This window comes from Gadus chalcogrammus, chromosome 3, assembly GCF_026213295.1.
Source record: "Gadus chalcogrammus isolate NIFS_2021 chromosome 3, NIFS_Gcha_1.0, whole genome shotgun sequence".
In the NCBI taxonomy this organism is placed as follows: domain Eukaryota; kingdom Metazoa; phylum Chordata; class Actinopteri; order Gadiformes; family Gadidae; genus Gadus; species Gadus chalcogrammus.
The window spans coordinates 23,803,070-23,821,396 of NC_079414.1; the positions used below are offsets into that span (position 1 = coordinate 23,803,070).

The window sequence follows — 18,327 nt, forward strand, 5'->3', positions numbered from 1 at the left end:
AGAACTTTGTACATAATATACCTTATTAGGCTTAATGACATTTAACAAAACATATAGGCTATATATTATATAAAATACATTATTTGAAGACGCCCCAAATTACAACTAAGATATTTTATTGATACCGATAGAGCAACGATTTCATCATTTTAAACTGTAGGCCTACTTCAATAGAAAAGTATAAAAATGATATTAGCAATAAAGAGTAGGTAGCTTTCGCCAGAGAGCCTGGCATTCTGGTACTTCGTTAATTACATGCCAATTAACTGATTAACGACCGCCCATAGACTTTGAGCGACCAAGCCAGCCAGCGACCACAGCGACTGAAAGCAGCCAGACGAGCGACCAACACAGCGACCAATGCGACCTACGTCGCGACGCACGTCGTTGGCCACTCAGAGAGCTCGGCCCTACTGCTCCCTGATTGGGTCTGATTGCGAGCAGGTGCACGCAATCAGACCCAAGCCAACCAGCAGATCCGGTGTGCTCCCAACATGCCCATACTCCCTCTGCAGGCCAGACGCCGCACGTCCCCCCACAATCCTTTTAAAACCATCATTATTTTCTACCACAGGACTAGGGACTAGGAGGAGGAGGGAGTGGAGGAGGGACTCTGAGGGGACGGGGGTGGAGTAGGGACTTGGAGCAGCAGGTGGTGGAGTAGGAGGAGGAGAAGGAGGTCCAGAAGGAATTCAAATCGAGATGGGAGTGTCTGGATGAGGGCACTGCAAGCAAACAACAAAATGTGGAAGTGATAACCTGGGTAGAGGGGGAAGTGTTCTGCGTTGGTTTAACAATGTTGGAAGAGAAGCTTGGTATTTACATGTAAGCTTTGCATAAGGGTTGCGATATGTCTGGTTTAACCTTCGCTGATACAACAATTTATTTTCACCTTGGGCATTCTAGCTGCTATTTGATGTCATCTTTAAATATTCAGACTTGGACAGAGTTTTATCCATTTCTTCACAATTATCAGGTAAAAGGAATATACTTATTTGACCTTGTTATCATTGTTAATATTGTGTTTTTTATGGTTATCATTCAAATAACCATGATGATGATTATAATAATCAGCGTCATTAGTAGTCTTATTATTATACATTTCACGTGAAAAGCAACATCGCTGACTAGGCTCGATCAGTATTAAGAAAAAAGAGAACAATATAAATCGCGTTTCTTTAGTTTTTTTTCTTTAAGCAGAATTATTGTGTGTAGCAGTAGCTCTAGACTATTTGCTTTAGTGTGGATTTGAATTGATCACCAGCCAAAACTGTGTTGCTATTATTTTGGAACAGTTCGTCTTTGTAAGATGTGAACGAGACAGACTAATTCTGCTCCGAGGCTAATGACTACGAGATATAATCAATCAATAGGCCTACTCGATTTTTCATTGATAATATATTTGCGTTGATCATCCTTTTTCAGCCAGATTGGGATATTTTGTCTAGCTAGCTGAATTCCCAATTTGTGAAATAAATGAATCACCCACCTTCTGGAGATCATTTTATTTATGTCTAGGTTGTATTATACAAAACAACGGCTAAGCAATTAATAAACGTTACAATATTTTACACTGCAGTTGCCTGGATTTAGGCTTGCAGACAGAAAGGCTTCATGAAGATGAAGCCTACTAAAGAAGGGATTACATAAAAATAAATAAATGAAAAACACTTTAAGAGTATTTATTGAAATCTATTCATTTATATGTCCACCTTTCACAGATTAGATCATCACATTCTCAATATGGCAAGCCGCACACGAAGATACACTATCCTATTCATGTCTGGAATAATGTGCGTCCTTGTGCTGTATCAAACTGATACAATGGACAAACGGTTGTGGACTTCCTTCACTGAGAGTTCTTCTCAGTGGTGGTACTCGCTCCGGCTTGAGGGCTTGCGTCCGTGCACGTGCAATAGATGTGCAATGCATGATGACGATCCATGGTTTACGAAACGCTTCAACGCATCTCTCAATCCCTTTTTGACGCAGGACAACGCTCTCTCAGAGCATGATTTCAGATGGTGGAAGGTAAATATAAAAAATGTTAGATAGTAACGATAACAAGAAATCAGGATTCAAAACGTTCACAAAATCCACATAAAATATATCATTAGGCAATTGCAAACTTCTCCTGCAACCGATAATTAATTATCCTCTTCTCTTCACATCAGACCTTGCCATATGGCAATAAGCCCTTTCTCAGCTACAGAGTGGCCGAGCTGAAGGTGTTTGAGATTTTTCCAGAACAGGAGAGCTTCATGGACTCCAGCCCTGATCGCTGCAGGACCTGTGCTGTGGTTGGGAATTCAGTTAATTTGCTGGGGTCTCACTATGGACCCCTCATTGACTTTCATGATGTCATCATGAGGTAAATTATGCCAGTGTACCCTTCCTGCCCCCTGTGGATGCTGTTGTAGGGTAGTGTTATGCAAGCGGACAGCTCCCTCTAGGCTCGGGTGTGTATGCACTCGGGTAGCCAACACGCGTCAGTAATGTTATGTGCCAGCTCGTTAATGCATGTTACTAAGAGACACAGCCCGACTCCGTGTATTATTCTATTCTCCTGGACTTGCAACAGATGCTGGACTAGATTCCCTGCATGTCTCTCATTAAAGATTAAGTCCATCAGACCAGTGCCGTGTTCCAATACCCGTACTTCCATGAGTATACTTAAAGGAAGTATACTATCCGTACTATCTACTACGTTAATTTTTCAGATGTGAGTGCTGTTCCAAATCGAGTAGGCCTACTCCGTGGTGCACCAACCGGAAATTACGATCACGACAGCCGCCGTGGCTGTCATGATCTGTCGTAGGCTTGCCGTGGCTGTCGTAGGCTTTGATAGCCTAGCAGCTATAAAAGCTATAAAAACTATAACAACTACAAAATGACTCTATTAATGCAGGCTATGTGGAAAATGCAACGACTTTGGCTCAGCCTTGCTTCCGCCTCTTCCGCTACGTAACTAAGATGGCTGCCGTTGAGTACGGAAAGTGTCCTTCGATCCACACTTCACGATTAGCCCGTTTTGAGTACGACATCCGGGTCCTTGAAGTATACTTTTCGCCAGATCTTAATTGGCTAGTGAGTACGGACAGTACGGGTATTGGAACACGGTCAGCCGCCATTGATGAGCTAAATAACTGTTTGTAGCTTTATAACTACATAAAGTCCCTCCCATATAAATTATACTATGTAATTTTCCTTGATTGTACAATCTAGGTTCAACACAGCTCGTATTGTGGGCTACGAAGGGGACGTCGGGAACAAAACGACTCTCCACATCATGTACCCAGAGAGCTCTGTGGATTTGGATGACCACACACATCTCATGCTATTTCCCTTCAAAATAAGGGACCTTGAGTGGCTAATCAGCGCTTTCACCACAAAATCTGTGAAAAGGTACGTTCAGTCAACAGAATATATAAAATAACAACAACAACATATGTTTAAATGCTAGCTAGGTAATGTCTAAATTTCCGAAAAAGGGATCGCTTCAAGTTGCACCGACTTTACAAGTCTTTGATTATGCACCGTCCCATTTTAGACCACATTTATCCCTTTTCTATTAACAGAAAAAAAAAAATGTTATCTGTGATGGCGCGGTGAAATTGGTTTCATATATTTTATATACATATGTAAACATTGTGTATAGTTAGGCTAATTCATATTCAAGGGCTTCTATTTTGTAATAGCTCACTTGTTTTTATAGATATCAACACCAAACCACTTCTGATGTGTTCATTAACTCATAGGGGAGTTCCCCCAACCCTTTGTTTTAAAGAAAAACCTTTTAATTTAACAAAAAGGCATACGTAAACATTGTGTATTGTTAGGCTAATTCATATTCAAGGCTTTTATTTTGTAATAGCTCACTTGTTTTTATAGACATCAACACCAAACCACTTCTGATGTGTTCATTAACTTATTGGGGAGTTCCCACAACCCTTTGTTTTAAAGAAAATACTTTTAATAGAAAAAAAAGGCAAAAGTAGTCAGTGCATATATCATATTTAAGGCTTTTATTTTGTAATAGCTCACTTGTTTTTATAGATATCAACACCAAACCACGTCTGATGCGTTTATGAACTCATTATGAACTCACTAAGACTGACATTTCACAAGCCTGTGAAATGTCAGTCTTAGTTTTCTGTACAAATTAATACCATCCTGGAGGAAATTGGTGCGGTTTTCGTGACACTATTACAGATAGGCCTACATCCCCGGAAAATAGACGAATGTCGAACATAAAACCTATCTGGGCGGTGAAACACACAAATTCAATTGTGTCTGGAAATTATGTTAGCTTCATTAGTATCTCCAAACAGTTTTTTTACAATGAACATTTTCAGAACTCAGGGAACATAAATTATCCTCATGGAAATATCCCAAATGTGTTTGTTTTGTGAAGATAAAAAAAAAATTCACTTTCTAAACGTGTTTTTCGATCAACTGAAGTCTGAGCCCCACAGATATAATTAGTGGTTGTGATCATTTTGCTGGAATCTAGTTTTAAGTATGTTCGACAAAATAATTTCTCCTGTACCAACTCCAATGTAATTGTTTTATGTTTGTTTTACCACAGCACATACAAACAGGTGAAATCAACAGTCAAAGCGAATCAGGGTTTGGTGGGTATTAAGTGATTTTGCAACTTGCCACATAGTGGTGACCTTTTCTAGTTGTTTTCTAGTTGTGAAAGGTATGTCAATGTAATGCCATTCGCAGAGGCTGAATCTGAGCTCCTTATGCACCCAGGTAAAGGTTCTCCATCCTGGATTTATCCAATATGTCCATGAAAACTGGCTGGGAAAAAAAGGAAAGTATCCATCCACTGGCTTCATGGGTGTGGTGCTTGCAATGCACATTTGTGATGAGGTAGGTCAAATGGAAACATAAGCATACATTAATTAGCGTTGTTGCAATGCAAGCAAAAATACTGTTATCAAGTGTATGTAATTATTATAATCATTAGTATTGTACCTTCCTTTTTACGTTATTATATCCTCCGAATTTATTTTTGGATGTGCACCAAACCCCTACCAAAAAGTCGGGCACATACCAACCCATGCAGATTTTCTTTTCAATGAATATTAATATTTAATATTAAAAAAAAAAAATCGGCAAAAACACTAAAATCAACCACTCCAAACCTGAACATCTGAGAGTTGTCAAATTGAATTAGCATATGTGGACAGGATATATTGACGTCTATTGACCTACTATAATCACTTGGGGCGATAAAGTGGTCAAACTTAAACAGCTGTGAGCCATTCCCTTATTATAAAAATATCTGAAACTTGGTATCTGGACCTTATTTGACGTGCTGAATCCTTTTGCAATTGGGGACCCATAATGTCAGTTTTGGAGTTGTCAAATTAAACTAGCATATGTGGACAGGATGTATTGACGTCTCCAGAAAGTATTGACTTACTATAACCACTTGGGGCGATACAGTATATAGTGGTCAAACATAAATGGCTGTGAGCCATTCCCCTTTTATAAAAATGTCTGAAACTTGGTATCTGGACCTTATTTGACGTGCTGAATCCTTTTGCAATTGGGGACCCATAATGTCAGTTTTGGAAAAAAATTAAAAAGTCGTGAAACCGACCTGCAAGCCCAAATGATGAACCACAAGGTCAAAGTACTCATTAGTAATGCCCAACCTTATGGTAATATGTGCTTGCTCATTAGCCATGACCAGTTGGTGCAAAAGACATGCGGCGACATGTCTAGTTCACTATTATATTCTCTATGATAGTGAACAGCTTCGTGTCTGATTTTTCCAGGTCAATGTATTTGGATTTGGAGCAGACAAGGATGGAAACTGGAACCACTACTGGGAGTCGTTTGGAAGACAATTTGGAACTGGACAGCATGGTGGAGGGGAAGAGTACAAACTTATTCTGCAACTTGCAGAAAGGCAAAAACTGAACTTCTATAAAGGGTTTTGAATGTTTTCTGTCCCTCTTACAAAATGGTCATGGTAGTAGTGGATCCTGACCTTAAACATTTACTGCCAACCTCACATCTTTCTTTCTTTTTTTTAGACTCCACTAGTAAGGGGTGTGATGATTTGAGATCAAACATTGACACAGCTCTGTGGTAAAGCTTTGTTATCACTTGTTAAGCAGTTTTCCCAAACTGTGGAGTGAGCTTGGGACCTGGGGTCTCTTATGGCCCTGACACACCATTCCAACTGCCGATCGCCGATTCAACATGTGCAATCGGCTGAAAAGAACCCAGACGGGCTGGAAAAGATCACCGACGGCTTTAACGACAGCCGATCGCACAGCACACACCAAACAGAGTCAGGTAACCGAGCTCGCCTGACTGGCCGGCGACGACCGATAATCTGGTTGGTGTGTCAGGGCCTTTATTTAAAAGAGGGCCTCAAGGACAATTTCATGGCTTCAGATCTACAAGAAGTGATGCAAAAGACGTTGAGAGGATAGTGTAAACTAAACTATTTACTAGGGTTAGGGGGGCCTGGTGGATCTCTTCTCTCTGGAGTCTCTCTTTTTTGGGCGCTGTCTTTCCCTCCTCTAGCTCAGCCTTTCTCAAACTTTTTTCAGCCAGGGCACCTTTCAAAAGTGCATAAAATCTCAAGGCACCCCAGTGTAAAATATGATTAAAAACGACACTGCATAGCCTAAACGTAAATGCAAATGTCCTGTTTATTTAGACAGGACAGTAATGAACAGAGCATAATACAACTGTAAATATTAATAATAATAACAACTTCATAGCAACTTTATAGCACCTTTAAAAACACAGGTTTACAAAGTGCTTCACAAAACAATAAATCAGAGACACAAATGCCATAAAACCATAAGAGGTGGACCGCCCAAGCTATACAGCAACACAGGCAATACAAGAACCCAACAAATTGAGACCAGGAGAACTCAAATGAAGGCAAGGCAAGGCAACTTTATTTATATAGCACTTTTCATACACAAGGCAGACTCAAAGTCTGAAAATGAAGTGCAGAGATAGCAGGAATGTTTTTCCATCATAGTGCTTGTTTCCATCCGTGCCATACGCGCACGCACACACACACACACACACACACACACACACACACACACACACACACACACACACACACACACACACACACACACACACACACACACACTGAGGCTCCATTTCACAGTCAATCATGTCTAGTTCTTGTGGGGCTTTTCTTTTTAAAAAACGATCCATGATGCTTGTTCCTTGCTCTTTGTGAAATGTATTTAAATAAAATTAAATGATAAAACAATGTGCTGTGTGCTGCGCTGTCACGCTGACACCGGTGGGGACGTCACGTTACGTGAGACAGATTTTTATGGTTAATTTTATATATTTGTTTAACGAAAATTACTTTACAATTTTATTAATCCATTCATATGTAAGAAAGAATGTATTTATGTATTCAATATATCCATATATGTCATATATGAAATGTCAGATTTTTTTTATTTATTTTTATTTATTTTATTTAAATTAAATGTCAGAATACGTAATTTTTTGGCGGCACCCCTGACACGGGGCACCCCAGGGTGCCGCGGCACCCACTTTGAGAAAGGCTGCTCTAGCTGACAAATAAGACTCTCTAGGAGAGCTCTACTTTATATTTTTTAAAACAAGTTTTGAAGTATTGAATGATACCAAGCCTGTTAATGCTGCCGTCTTGCTGTCAAACAAACAAAAGCTGAGCTGGTCCGCAGATCATTTGTTTCTCCGGTTTCGCCAGAGAGGTTTATTTGTTTTTCTAGCCTCACCTTGTGATTCCTAAATTACTCTCCAAGCCAGGCTTGTTAATCAGGAACGCCCATGTATGGCATCAGCAGACGATGACGTAATAATTTATTGCCGTTCTTTCCATGGTCATCAACAACTTGTTCTTCCACATACTTGTGGCAAACTGGCAAACATTTCACCCAGTTTTCCTATTCCTTTAACCTCCCCTCCCTCATCCATAAGTGAACAACCAGTTTACCCAATCCCTCTAACCTTGACTAAGTTACCCCTGCCCCTTGGTAGATACCCTTTCCATTCCTTTCACAACATCTTCTAACCATTAGGCGGTCTCGACCTCATCAGCTTAATTATATTGTACGAGGAATATCAGTCCATACTGGTGGCACAGAACATCGGATGATCTTTTTACGAAGGAGACTCTCCAAAGACATGTTTTTTCCAATGCTTATCTCACTCATATATGCATAGATACATACATATACATATATACAAACATATACACATAGATATAAAAATAGACACATGCATACATAATATATGTTTATGTATATGTATATATATACATATATAATATATGTTTATGTATATGTATATATATGTTTGGCAAGATGATTATAATCCTTATATAAGTACAATTCTCCCACATGTGCACATGCCTTGTATAATAAAAATTCTCCCGATTGTGCAGCCTAATCTGTTGTTATCATTCATCAAGGTGTTATTCTCAGTAGCAGATGATGTTATCGCAACCTGTCACCCTCTATCCCCCTTTGTGTTAAAAGAATGACATTCTCTGTGTGGGATTGTGTGTGGGTTGGTTTGTTTTGGCAGCCTCACCTGGTACAGTATGCATACTTACGCCAAGTTGAAGGTTCAAAGGTTCAAAGGTTTTTATTCGCCATTTGTGCATAAACCAGACAGTTCATACACATTGGAATTCTTGTGCAGGGCTTCCCAAGTCGAGTACAGAATTAATACAGAGATAGAGAGAGAGAGAGGGAGAGAGGGAGAGAGGGGGAGAGAGAGAGAGAGAGAGAGAGAGAGAGAGAGAGAGAGAGAGAGAGAGAGAGAGAGAGAGAGAGAGAGAGAGAGAGGGGGGGGGGCACAATAAATAGTAATAATAAAAAATATATAAAGTTTTAAGAATTGAGATAAGGACAAATTTCAATTTAAATAGTAGTTTAGGTAAAGTACAATTCTATACTACATCAGTGCGGTTAGTTTTATTACTTTTTTTTTGCTAACAAATTGAAGAGGGTGGGACAAAGCGCAGAAGGCATCTGATCCGATCATTCATTTTTTGATTGGCGCTGGTGTGGAACACACGCTGCTGTCCACAAGTTGGCCCTTCAGCGCTTCCATTCTGCCTGGTGATACCTGGTGGCCAAGCGCTTGTACGTCTGTCATCCAGGGCAGTCTCAAAGACCCCATTAGTCGACCTCTGAGCGGCTGTTGTCTTGCTGAACGCTAGCGTACGTGCAAAGCATTTATATGCAGAGTATGTATTTGCAAATATTTATTCGATAGACAGCAAATGCAGATATTTATTTGTGTACAGAAATGAGTGTAATGTGCTATGCTCAAGTAAATCTACGTGGACTTGGTTGAGTGCCCTTTCATTTGGTCCCCATTTTGTCCTGTTTTTGCCTAGCTTGGAAGCTAGACTTACCCTCTTTTTTTTTAACATAATTTTTTTGTTTCAATAATTGCATGACGATGTTTCTATGTGTGAAGCACTTTGAGTCTATACCTCGAGAAAGAATAATATATAAATAAAGTTGCCCTGCCTTCACTTGCGAAATCCCGGTCTGTACTGCTTTAGTTGGCTTTATGTTCCCTTTTTTTTTTTTTTTTTACAGTTGCAATGAGCTTTAAAGGCACCCAGTGCAACTTTATGTAAACATTCAATGAAAAATAAACATTCAATTTCTAGTCTTTTTTACACGTAGTAAGTTTCAATAACTCCATACCATTACATATCGACATTCAATGAGCAAAGATGAGACGTCGTTGTGTGGTGAGAACTGATAGAAAATCGTAAACAACAACAATCGCCGGTGGGGAGAAGCCATTTTTCCATTGACTGGAAGCCTGCTTTATTTATTGTAGGTTACAAAAAATAAAGAAAATGGTGGCATTGTTGTTGTTATCGATTTTCTATCAGTTCTCACCACACAACGACGTCTCATCTTTGCTGCTTGAATGTCGGTATGTAATGGTATGGAGTTATTGAAACTTACTACGTGTAAAAAAGACTAGAAATTGAATGTTTATTTTTAAGCCTCGAAAGTTGCACTGGGTGCCTTTAACATATTCTTTGAAACAAACCATCAGTTCACCATTTTCTTCAAACAAATTGCCCCTGGTGGGATTACTAAAGTTGTTTTTATTGTGCTGTATTAATAAGTAAGTGTGTAAAAATCTATTTGTTTAAGGTTGACATTGCAAACAGATGGGTGAATTGCCCATCTATTAGCAGAATAAGAGTCTGTTGCATACAGTTTTACAACGAGTGCACTCAACACGAAGGAACCAAAGTTCAAACCGATATCTGCTAACGCTGACTTTCTTAAAAATTTTAAGTAAGATGACAACCAAAAGTCAAATGACTACTTTAGTGAGAGTAGTTAGTGTGGTGGTAGTGATAGAGGTGGGGTTGCTGATTGTTGCAAAGGGGTGGTACACACGCAAACACAAAAACACACACACACACATTATATATATGGTAATTATATATATGGTAATTAATACGTTATATTAATTACCACCTTATTATTAGTTTGAACAAAGATAAAAGTTTGAATAAAGTGTAACAACTGTGAATATAAGTGTAATTGTGTATAAGAGGATTAAAAAAGATTGAATAGCTTAACTTAATTGGAGTTGAGACAAGAGTCAAAAAGTAATGTACTATTGGGGTTGAATTATGTGTAAGACTGATCCATCCAGCATACAACTAGGTGGACACACCCACTTATGATGTCTCTAAGAGGAAGTTTGATATAATTTTATCATGGTATTTTAGAGCCCCAATATAATGGCAAACACGACTGAAGATAACAAGAAAGGTAAGGCATAATTTGTCGTTGTATTGTCACTTTTCTTTTGCATCTAGTTCATCGAGATTAGCTCACAGAATTATGAGGCCTATATTAATGGACAACGCGGAGCATCAGCTTTTGTAAGACATATTGTTTGTGTTGATAGCATATCGTGAAATATATCTATTTCAAGCAAATTGCTTTTAGCGTCTACCAGAAGCAGAAACACAGCCATGTATGAAGAACCTTGACACTAGCCATCGACTCGTTCTCTAAAACCTGGACTTCAGTTGAACACGATCAGGATCAGTAGAAGTAGAGGGAATGAGTTTAGTCTCAAGTCAAAAAAATTGGGTTGACATCATCAAGCTCTCAGCAGGGCTCAACGGAAGTCAATGAGACCATCTGAAAATATACCAAACAGGTATTGTAAATGGTATAAATATGATATATATACAGTATATAAATGATATTGTCCTAATTGGCCTAAGCTTGTTGGAGTTAGTGGGGTACAGCATCTTGTAGTGGGATTTCTGCGAGAGCTAGGGAGGACATGCTTGGGTGGTCTGTCCATCACTGCACAACTTCACAGTACATGTCATCAGGACGTCACTAATGTCATCTGGGGTCAGGGCTCAGATCTGGTGCCTTGTCTGTGATGTTTTGAATGAATGGACACCAGCCGGAAATTCAATAGGTTCCTTATAACTGAATGAGACACCAAGGAAGAGGCAGGATGCACTAAACCAGCACCACAAGGTTACCAAAGCTCAAAGGTGTGCAATACGGTGTAAAAAAGTACTCATTAGTAATGCCCAACCTTATGGTAATATGTGCTTGCTCATTAGCCGTGACCAGTTGGTTCAAAATACATGCGGCGACAAGCCGCGGCATGGTCTAGTTCACTTTTATATTCTCTATAATAGTGAACAGCTTCGTGTCTGCAACTTGCAGAAAGGCAAAAACTGAACTTCTATAAAGGGTTTTGAATGATTTTTGTCCCTCTGACACAATGGTTGTGGTAGTCGTACATGAGGACCCTGAATTTAAACATTTACTAGCAACTTCACATCTTTCTTTCTTTTTCCAAAAGTAAGGGGTGTGATTATTTGGAATCAATCATTGACACAGCACAGTGGTACATTTTTGGGCTCATTTTGTTGGTGTTTTTTTGTCACTTGTTAAGCAGTTTGTCAAACTGTGGAGTGAGCTTGAGACCTGGGGTCTTTTATGGCCTTGACACACCATTCCACCCCATTCCGCCGATCGCCGATTCAACATGTGCAATCGGCGGAAAATAACCCGGACGGGCTGGAAAAGATCACGACAGCTTTGACAACGGCCGATCGCACAGCACACACCAAACAGACTCAGGTAACCGAGCTCGCCTGACTGGCCGGCGACGACCGATAATCTGGTTGGTGTGTCAGGGCCTTTATATGAAAGATGGCCTCAAGGACAATTTCATGGCTTCAGATGTACAAGAAGTCATGCAAAAGACGTTGAGAGGATAGTGTAAACTACACTATTTACTAGGGTTGGGGGGGCCTGGTGGATCTCTCCTCTCTGGAGTCTCTCTTTCTTGGGCGCCGTCTTTCCCTCCTCTAGCTGACAAATAAGACTCACTAGGAGAGCTCGACTTAATATATTTAAAAACAGGTTTTGAAGTATTGAATGATTCACCAAAAGCAGGTGTATTTGTTTTTCTAGCCTCACCTTGTGATTCCGAAAATAAGCTCCAAGCCAGGCTTATTAATCATGCACGCCCATGTATGGCATCAGCAGACGATGCAATAATGATTTAGTGCCGTTCTTTTCATGGTCATCAGCACCTTGTTCTTCCACATACTTGTGGCAAACTGGCAAACATTTCACCCAGTTTTCCCATTCCTTTAACCTCCCCTCCCTCATCCATAAGTGAACAACCAGTTTACCCATCCCTCTAACCTTGACTAAGTTACCCATGCCCCTTGGTAGATACCCTTTTCCATTCCTTTCACAACATCTTCTAACCATTAGGCATGGTCAGCTTGATTATATTGTACGAGGAATATTAGTCCATACTGGTGGCACAGAACATCGGATGATCTTTTTACGAAGGAGACTCTCCAAAGACATCTTCTTTCCAATGCTTATCTCATTAATATATGCATAGATACATACATATATATATATATATATATATATATATATATAGGAGAGTCTCCTTCGTAAAAAGACCATCCGATGTTCTGTGCTGCCAACAGTATGGACTAATATTCCTCGTACAATATAATCAAGCTGACCATGCCTAATGGTTAGAAGATGTTGTGAAAGGAATGGAAAAGGGTATCTACCAAGGGGCATGGGTAACTTAGTCAAGGTTAGAGGGATGGGTAAACTGGTTGTTCACTGATGGATGAGGGAGGGGAGGTTAAAGGAATGGGAAAACTGGGTGAAATGTTTGCCAGTTTGCCACAAGTATGTGGAAGAACAAGGTGCTGATGACCATGAAAAGAACGGCACTAAAACATTATGTCCTCGTCTGCGGATGCCATACATGGGCGTTCATGATTAACAAGCCTGGTTTGGAGCTTATTTTAGGAATCACAAGGTGAGGCTAGAAAAACAAATACACCTGTTTTTGGTGAATCATTCAATACTTCAAAACCTGTTTTAAAATATATTAAGTAGAGCTCTCCTAGTGAGTCTTATTTGTCAGCTAGAGGAGGGAAGGACAGCGCCCAAGAAAGAGAGACTCCATTTTTTTTATTATATATACATACAAACATATACACGTACATATAAACATATATATATATAATATAAACATTACTGCTCCCTCCCCTAATGTGTCTCAGCTGTTCCTCGTTGAGTGTCTTGTGTTTGTTACTTAAGCCCTTGTCTTTCCTTTGTTCCTCGTGCTGTCATTGTGGTTTGTTGGTCCTGCGTGTTCTCGGTAGTTACCTGTGTTCCCTTGCTCCTTGCTCCTTGCCCCTTGCCCCTTGCCTTAGCCTTTTGGCAGAAATAAAGTGCCGTTTTTCCCTACCCGTCTGCATCTGGGTCCTACCTGCCTGCCTGCACCCACAACCGTAACAGAATGACAGCACCAAGATTGGCCCCAGCGGACGCTCTTTTTTTCCGTGAGTTGGAGGATTTATTAGTGTCGATAATCATAGCTATGGATGGCTGGGAGAACAGTCCCAGCAGGAAGGAGCAGGCGGCTGTGTTGGGGCATACGTGCAGGGCTGTTGCGTCAAGGCCCGAGTTGGAGGACGTCTTACCAGAGTGGGCAGTCGTGCTGCTCAACCCCACAACCTTTTGGCCGGAGAGCTAAATGCCACTGCCACCGGACTTTGGAGATCGGCCTAAGCTACCACGCTCCTGCTCTCAGCCTCTGCCCCCGGTCCCCAGCTACCAACCTCTGCTCCCGGTTCCACGCTCCTGCTCTCAGCCTCTGCCCCCGGTCCCCATTTCTCAGCCTCTGTCCCCAGCTACCAGCCTCTGCCCCCGGTCCCCAGCTACCAGCCTCTGCCCCCGGTTCCACGCTCCTGCTCTCAGCCTCTGCCCCCGGTCCCCAGCTACCAGCCTCTGCCCCTGGTTCCATTTTCCTGCTCTCAGCCTCTGCCCCCGGTCCCCAGCTCTTAGCCTCTGTCCCCAGCTACTAGCCTCTGCCCCCGGTTCCCCGCTACCAGCCTCCTCCCTTACGGTCAATCAGAGTGGGGGTGGTGAGTTTGGGGTACCACCCGGTTCCTCCTGGCACTCCAGCTCCCGCACTGACTCCGGTCCCCAAGCCCTGTCTGGTTCCTGAGCCCACTCCTCGCCTTCCAGAGGAGGACCGGCCTCTTCGCCTGCCTGAGGAGGTCCGCCCTCCGCTCCTGCCGGAGGGGGCCTGCCCTCCAGACCGTCCAGGGGAGGCACGCCCTCCGCTCCTGCCTGTGGGGGTCCTCCCTCCACTCCTTCCCGAGGGGGGGTCCCTCTTCAAGGCCTTCCAGAGGGGTCCCGCCATCCAAACCTTTTGGAAGGGGCACGCCCTCTTCTCCAGAGGGGACACGCCCTCTACCTGGCCTTCCTGAGGGGTCCCGCCTTCCAGAGGGGGTCCGCCCTCTACCTGGCCTTCCTCCTGAGGGGACCTGCCCTCTACCTCGCCTTCGCCGGCCTCCTGAAGGGTTCCGCCTTCGCCGCTGCCGGCCTTCAGAGGGGTTTCCTTGCCGCTGCAGGCCTCCTGAGGGCCTGAGCCCTCATCGTCCTTGCCGCCGGCCTCCTGAAGGGTTCCGCCTTCACTCTGCCTCCGCTTGCCCCCCAGGCCGTCCGCCTGAGGCTCCCTGCCATGCCCTGGGGCAGTGTTCTGGCCGCCCGCCTGACGTCCCTCCGCTCTGCCCCAGTCCATTTATTTATTTATTTATTTATTTTGCTTGTCGTGGGTCGCCTGGGAGTCGACCCTTAAGGGGGGGGGGGTACTGTCATGGTCCGTGTCGTGTTTTGGTGCGTTTCCCTGTGTTTCCCTCCTGTGTTGATTACTGCTCCCTCCCCTAATGTGTCTCAGCTGTTCCTCGTTGCGTGTCTTGTGTTTGTTACTTAAGCCCTTGTCTTTCCTTTGTTCCTCGTGCTGTCATTGTGGTTTGTTGGTCCTGCGTGTTCTCGGTAGTTACCTTTGTTCCCTTGCTCCTTGCCCCTTGCCTTAGCCTTTTGGCAGAAATAAAGTGCCGTCTTTTCCTACCCGTCTGCATCTAGGTCCTACCTGCCTGACTGCACCCACAACCGTAACAATAGACATGTGCATACATAATATATGCTTATATATATGTATATATATATACACTTATATAGATACTTTCTCAAACTCAACTCCAACAAATCCGAAATCCTCATCATTGGTCCTGACACCCTCACTCACTCCACTCAGGACTTCACCCTTAACATTGACGGCTCCACCATCACCCCCTCCACCAAAATCCGTAACCTTGGAGTTATCCTGGACCCCACTCTCTCCTTCCTCCCCCATGTTAACCATATTACCAAAACTGCCTTTTTCCACCTCCGAAACATCGCCCGCCTCCGCCCAAACCTGTCGACTACCGCTGCTGAGACACTCATCCACGCTTTCATTTCATCCAGGCTTGACTACTGCAATGGTCTTCTCTACGGCACCACCAACAAAGTCCTCAAAAAACTGTCCAGAACTCAGCTGCACGCCTCCTCACTGGTACCCGCTCCAGAGAACACATCACACCTGTCCTCCGTGAACTCCATTGGCTTCCAATTAAACACTGAATCAACTTCAAAATCTTACTCATCACCCACAGGGCCCTCAACAGCCTAGCCCCCCGCTACCTTGCCGACCTCCTCCATCACCACGCCCCCTCCCGATTCCTCAGGTCCATCTCTGCCAACCTGCTACAAGTTCCACGGACTGAGCGACGGACTTGGGGTGATCGGGCCTTCTCAGTTACTGCCACCACCCTTTGGAATTCACTCCCCTCCCACATCAAAGTCTCTCCAACCCTCTCTTCTTTCAAATCTGCCCTCAAAACACACCTTTTCACACTAGCCTTCCCCACCTAACTCCCACCTTATTCTTCATGTTTAACCTCTGTTTTTCTTTTATTCCTAGTCTGTCTTACATAGTTTTGTTAGGGAAATATGTAAAGAGTCTTAGAGTACTATATTAAGCACTATATAAATTTCATTTATTATTATTATTATATGTATACAGATATAATATATTCTCAGTATTTCTCAGTAGTAGATGTTATCGTAACCTGTCACCCTCTGTCTCCCTTTGTGTTAAAGGAATGACATTCTCTGTGTGGGAGTGTGAGTGGGTTGAGGAGCACAAAGCGCAGGATGCTTTGTGCTTTATGCTCAAGTAAATCTACGTGGACTTGGTTGAGTGCCCTTTCATTTGGTCCCCATTTTGTCCTGTTTTTGCCTAGCTTGGAAGCTAGTCTAACCCTCTTTTTTTTTTCGCAATTAGATATAAAATTTTGTTTTAAGGTAGTTTGATTATGATTATTATTTTGGCCAAGGCCCAACCTGATGTATAGCCTCTGTGACCTTTTTCGGGCTTGATAAACTCTTGTTGTTGCAATAAACCCATTATCTATTTATTTATTTAGTTTCATTTATTGTATGACGATGTGTGTATGTGTCAAGCACTTTTATCGTGCGGACCTCAGGTGGTTTCTTTACCTATTGGTCAGCTGCGCGGCCGCCCTGCTGGTTCCGCCGTCGTCCAGGCCGCCCTCCCAAGCAGTCCAGCCAGCATCCTCTCCGTCCACCTGAGGAGTCCAGCCAGCATCCTCTCCGTCCACCTGAGGAGTCCAGCCGGTCCATCCGTCATCCCATCTGTCCACCCGAGTGGCGGGAGTCTAGTTATTAGTTTGAGGGTCTTGCCCAATGTTCTACCTTGTTCCCTGCCCACCTGTGTCTTTATAGTCATGTGTACTTTATACCCCAAATGCGTTTGTTATTGTTAACAATTATCTTTTACTTTCTAAACATTTTGCTCATGAAGGCTGAACCACACCAATACACTATCATATGTGGTTTCCATTATTGTTGCCTGATTCTAGTTCTATGTATTTTCAACAAAAATTTTCAAGGAAAGAACTTTTCTCCTGTACCAACTCCAATGTAATCGTTTTATGTTTTTGTCTTTTTCACAGGACATACAGACGGGTGAAATCCACAGTCAAAGTGAATCAGGCTTTGGTGGGTATTATGTGTAGTTCATGCTTTGTGAGACTCTCCACTCAGAGGCTCACTTCCTGCCTCAACTGTTGATTCTTACCGCTAATGAGCCCCCCCCCCCTCCTCCCCCCAAACACACACACACACACACACACACACACACACAAAACAATATTGACTATCAATAACAGCCTCAACAGCAGCACCATCAGTAATATATAAAGTTATTCATAAAACTTTCTTAACAGCAGAATTACAATATAATAACAACTGCAGGCTCCAAAGATGAACAAAAACAATTGTGCACATAAAAAAGGTATAAAAATAAGTCATCAAAACAGACAAATACACACACACAGAACTATTTTTCACACACCCCAAAACTACCTCAAAGTGCAGTATTTTCCTAATCAAAATATTTTCCCTATAAGATCTGTAAGTGTTGGATAGTGTGCAATACTGCGTGTGCATTCTCAGCAGCTGCAGGAAGCTTTCAAAGGTGCATGACGACGTCATCATAGTCAGCATGTGCCACTTAAGCGTTCTTATCCCATTGTTGACCGTAGATATGTTTAATGAGTTTCAGTTAGGAAAAACTGTGCTGAAAAGGAAGCTCCGCCTCTTTTTTACATATTATGTAAAAACATGTAATTTTCCCGAATTGAGTGATAGGGAACACAATTAAGAAAAAACAACTAACTTAACTATTGTTTGTAATGTAATAATGTAACAATTATCATACATTTTTTAGCAAACTTAATTTTGGGGGCCCCCGCCAGGTACTTGGGGCCCTATATGCGCTCTGCGTACTCTGCTTATGGGGAGCGGTGGCCCAGGTGCCACCAGTGTGGGCTAATATTCT

The 18,327-nt window shown here is 42.4% G+C and overlaps 1 protein-coding gene across 1 annotated transcript; it reads left to right on the forward strand.

The window, feature by feature from the left end:
* The first annotated feature begins 675 nt into the window (after positions 1 to 675).
* Positions 676 to 7,200, forward strand: LOC130379792 (CMP-N-acetylneuraminate-beta-galactosamide-alpha-2,3-sialyltransferase 1-like). Its single transcript, XM_056586837.1, has 7 exons — positions 676 to 976; positions 1,722 to 2,031; positions 2,175 to 2,371; positions 3,226 to 3,405; positions 4,589 to 4,634; positions 4,762 to 4,881; positions 5,796 to 7,200. The coding sequence occupies exons 2-7, from the start codon at positions 1,744 to 1,746 to the stop codon at positions 5,958 to 5,960; spliced, it is 996 nt and encodes a 331-aa protein (XP_056442812.1). The 5' UTR covers positions 676 to 976; positions 1,722 to 1,743; the 3' UTR covers positions 5,961 to 7,200.
* The last annotated feature ends 11,127 nt before the right edge of the window (positions 7,201 to 18,327 follow it).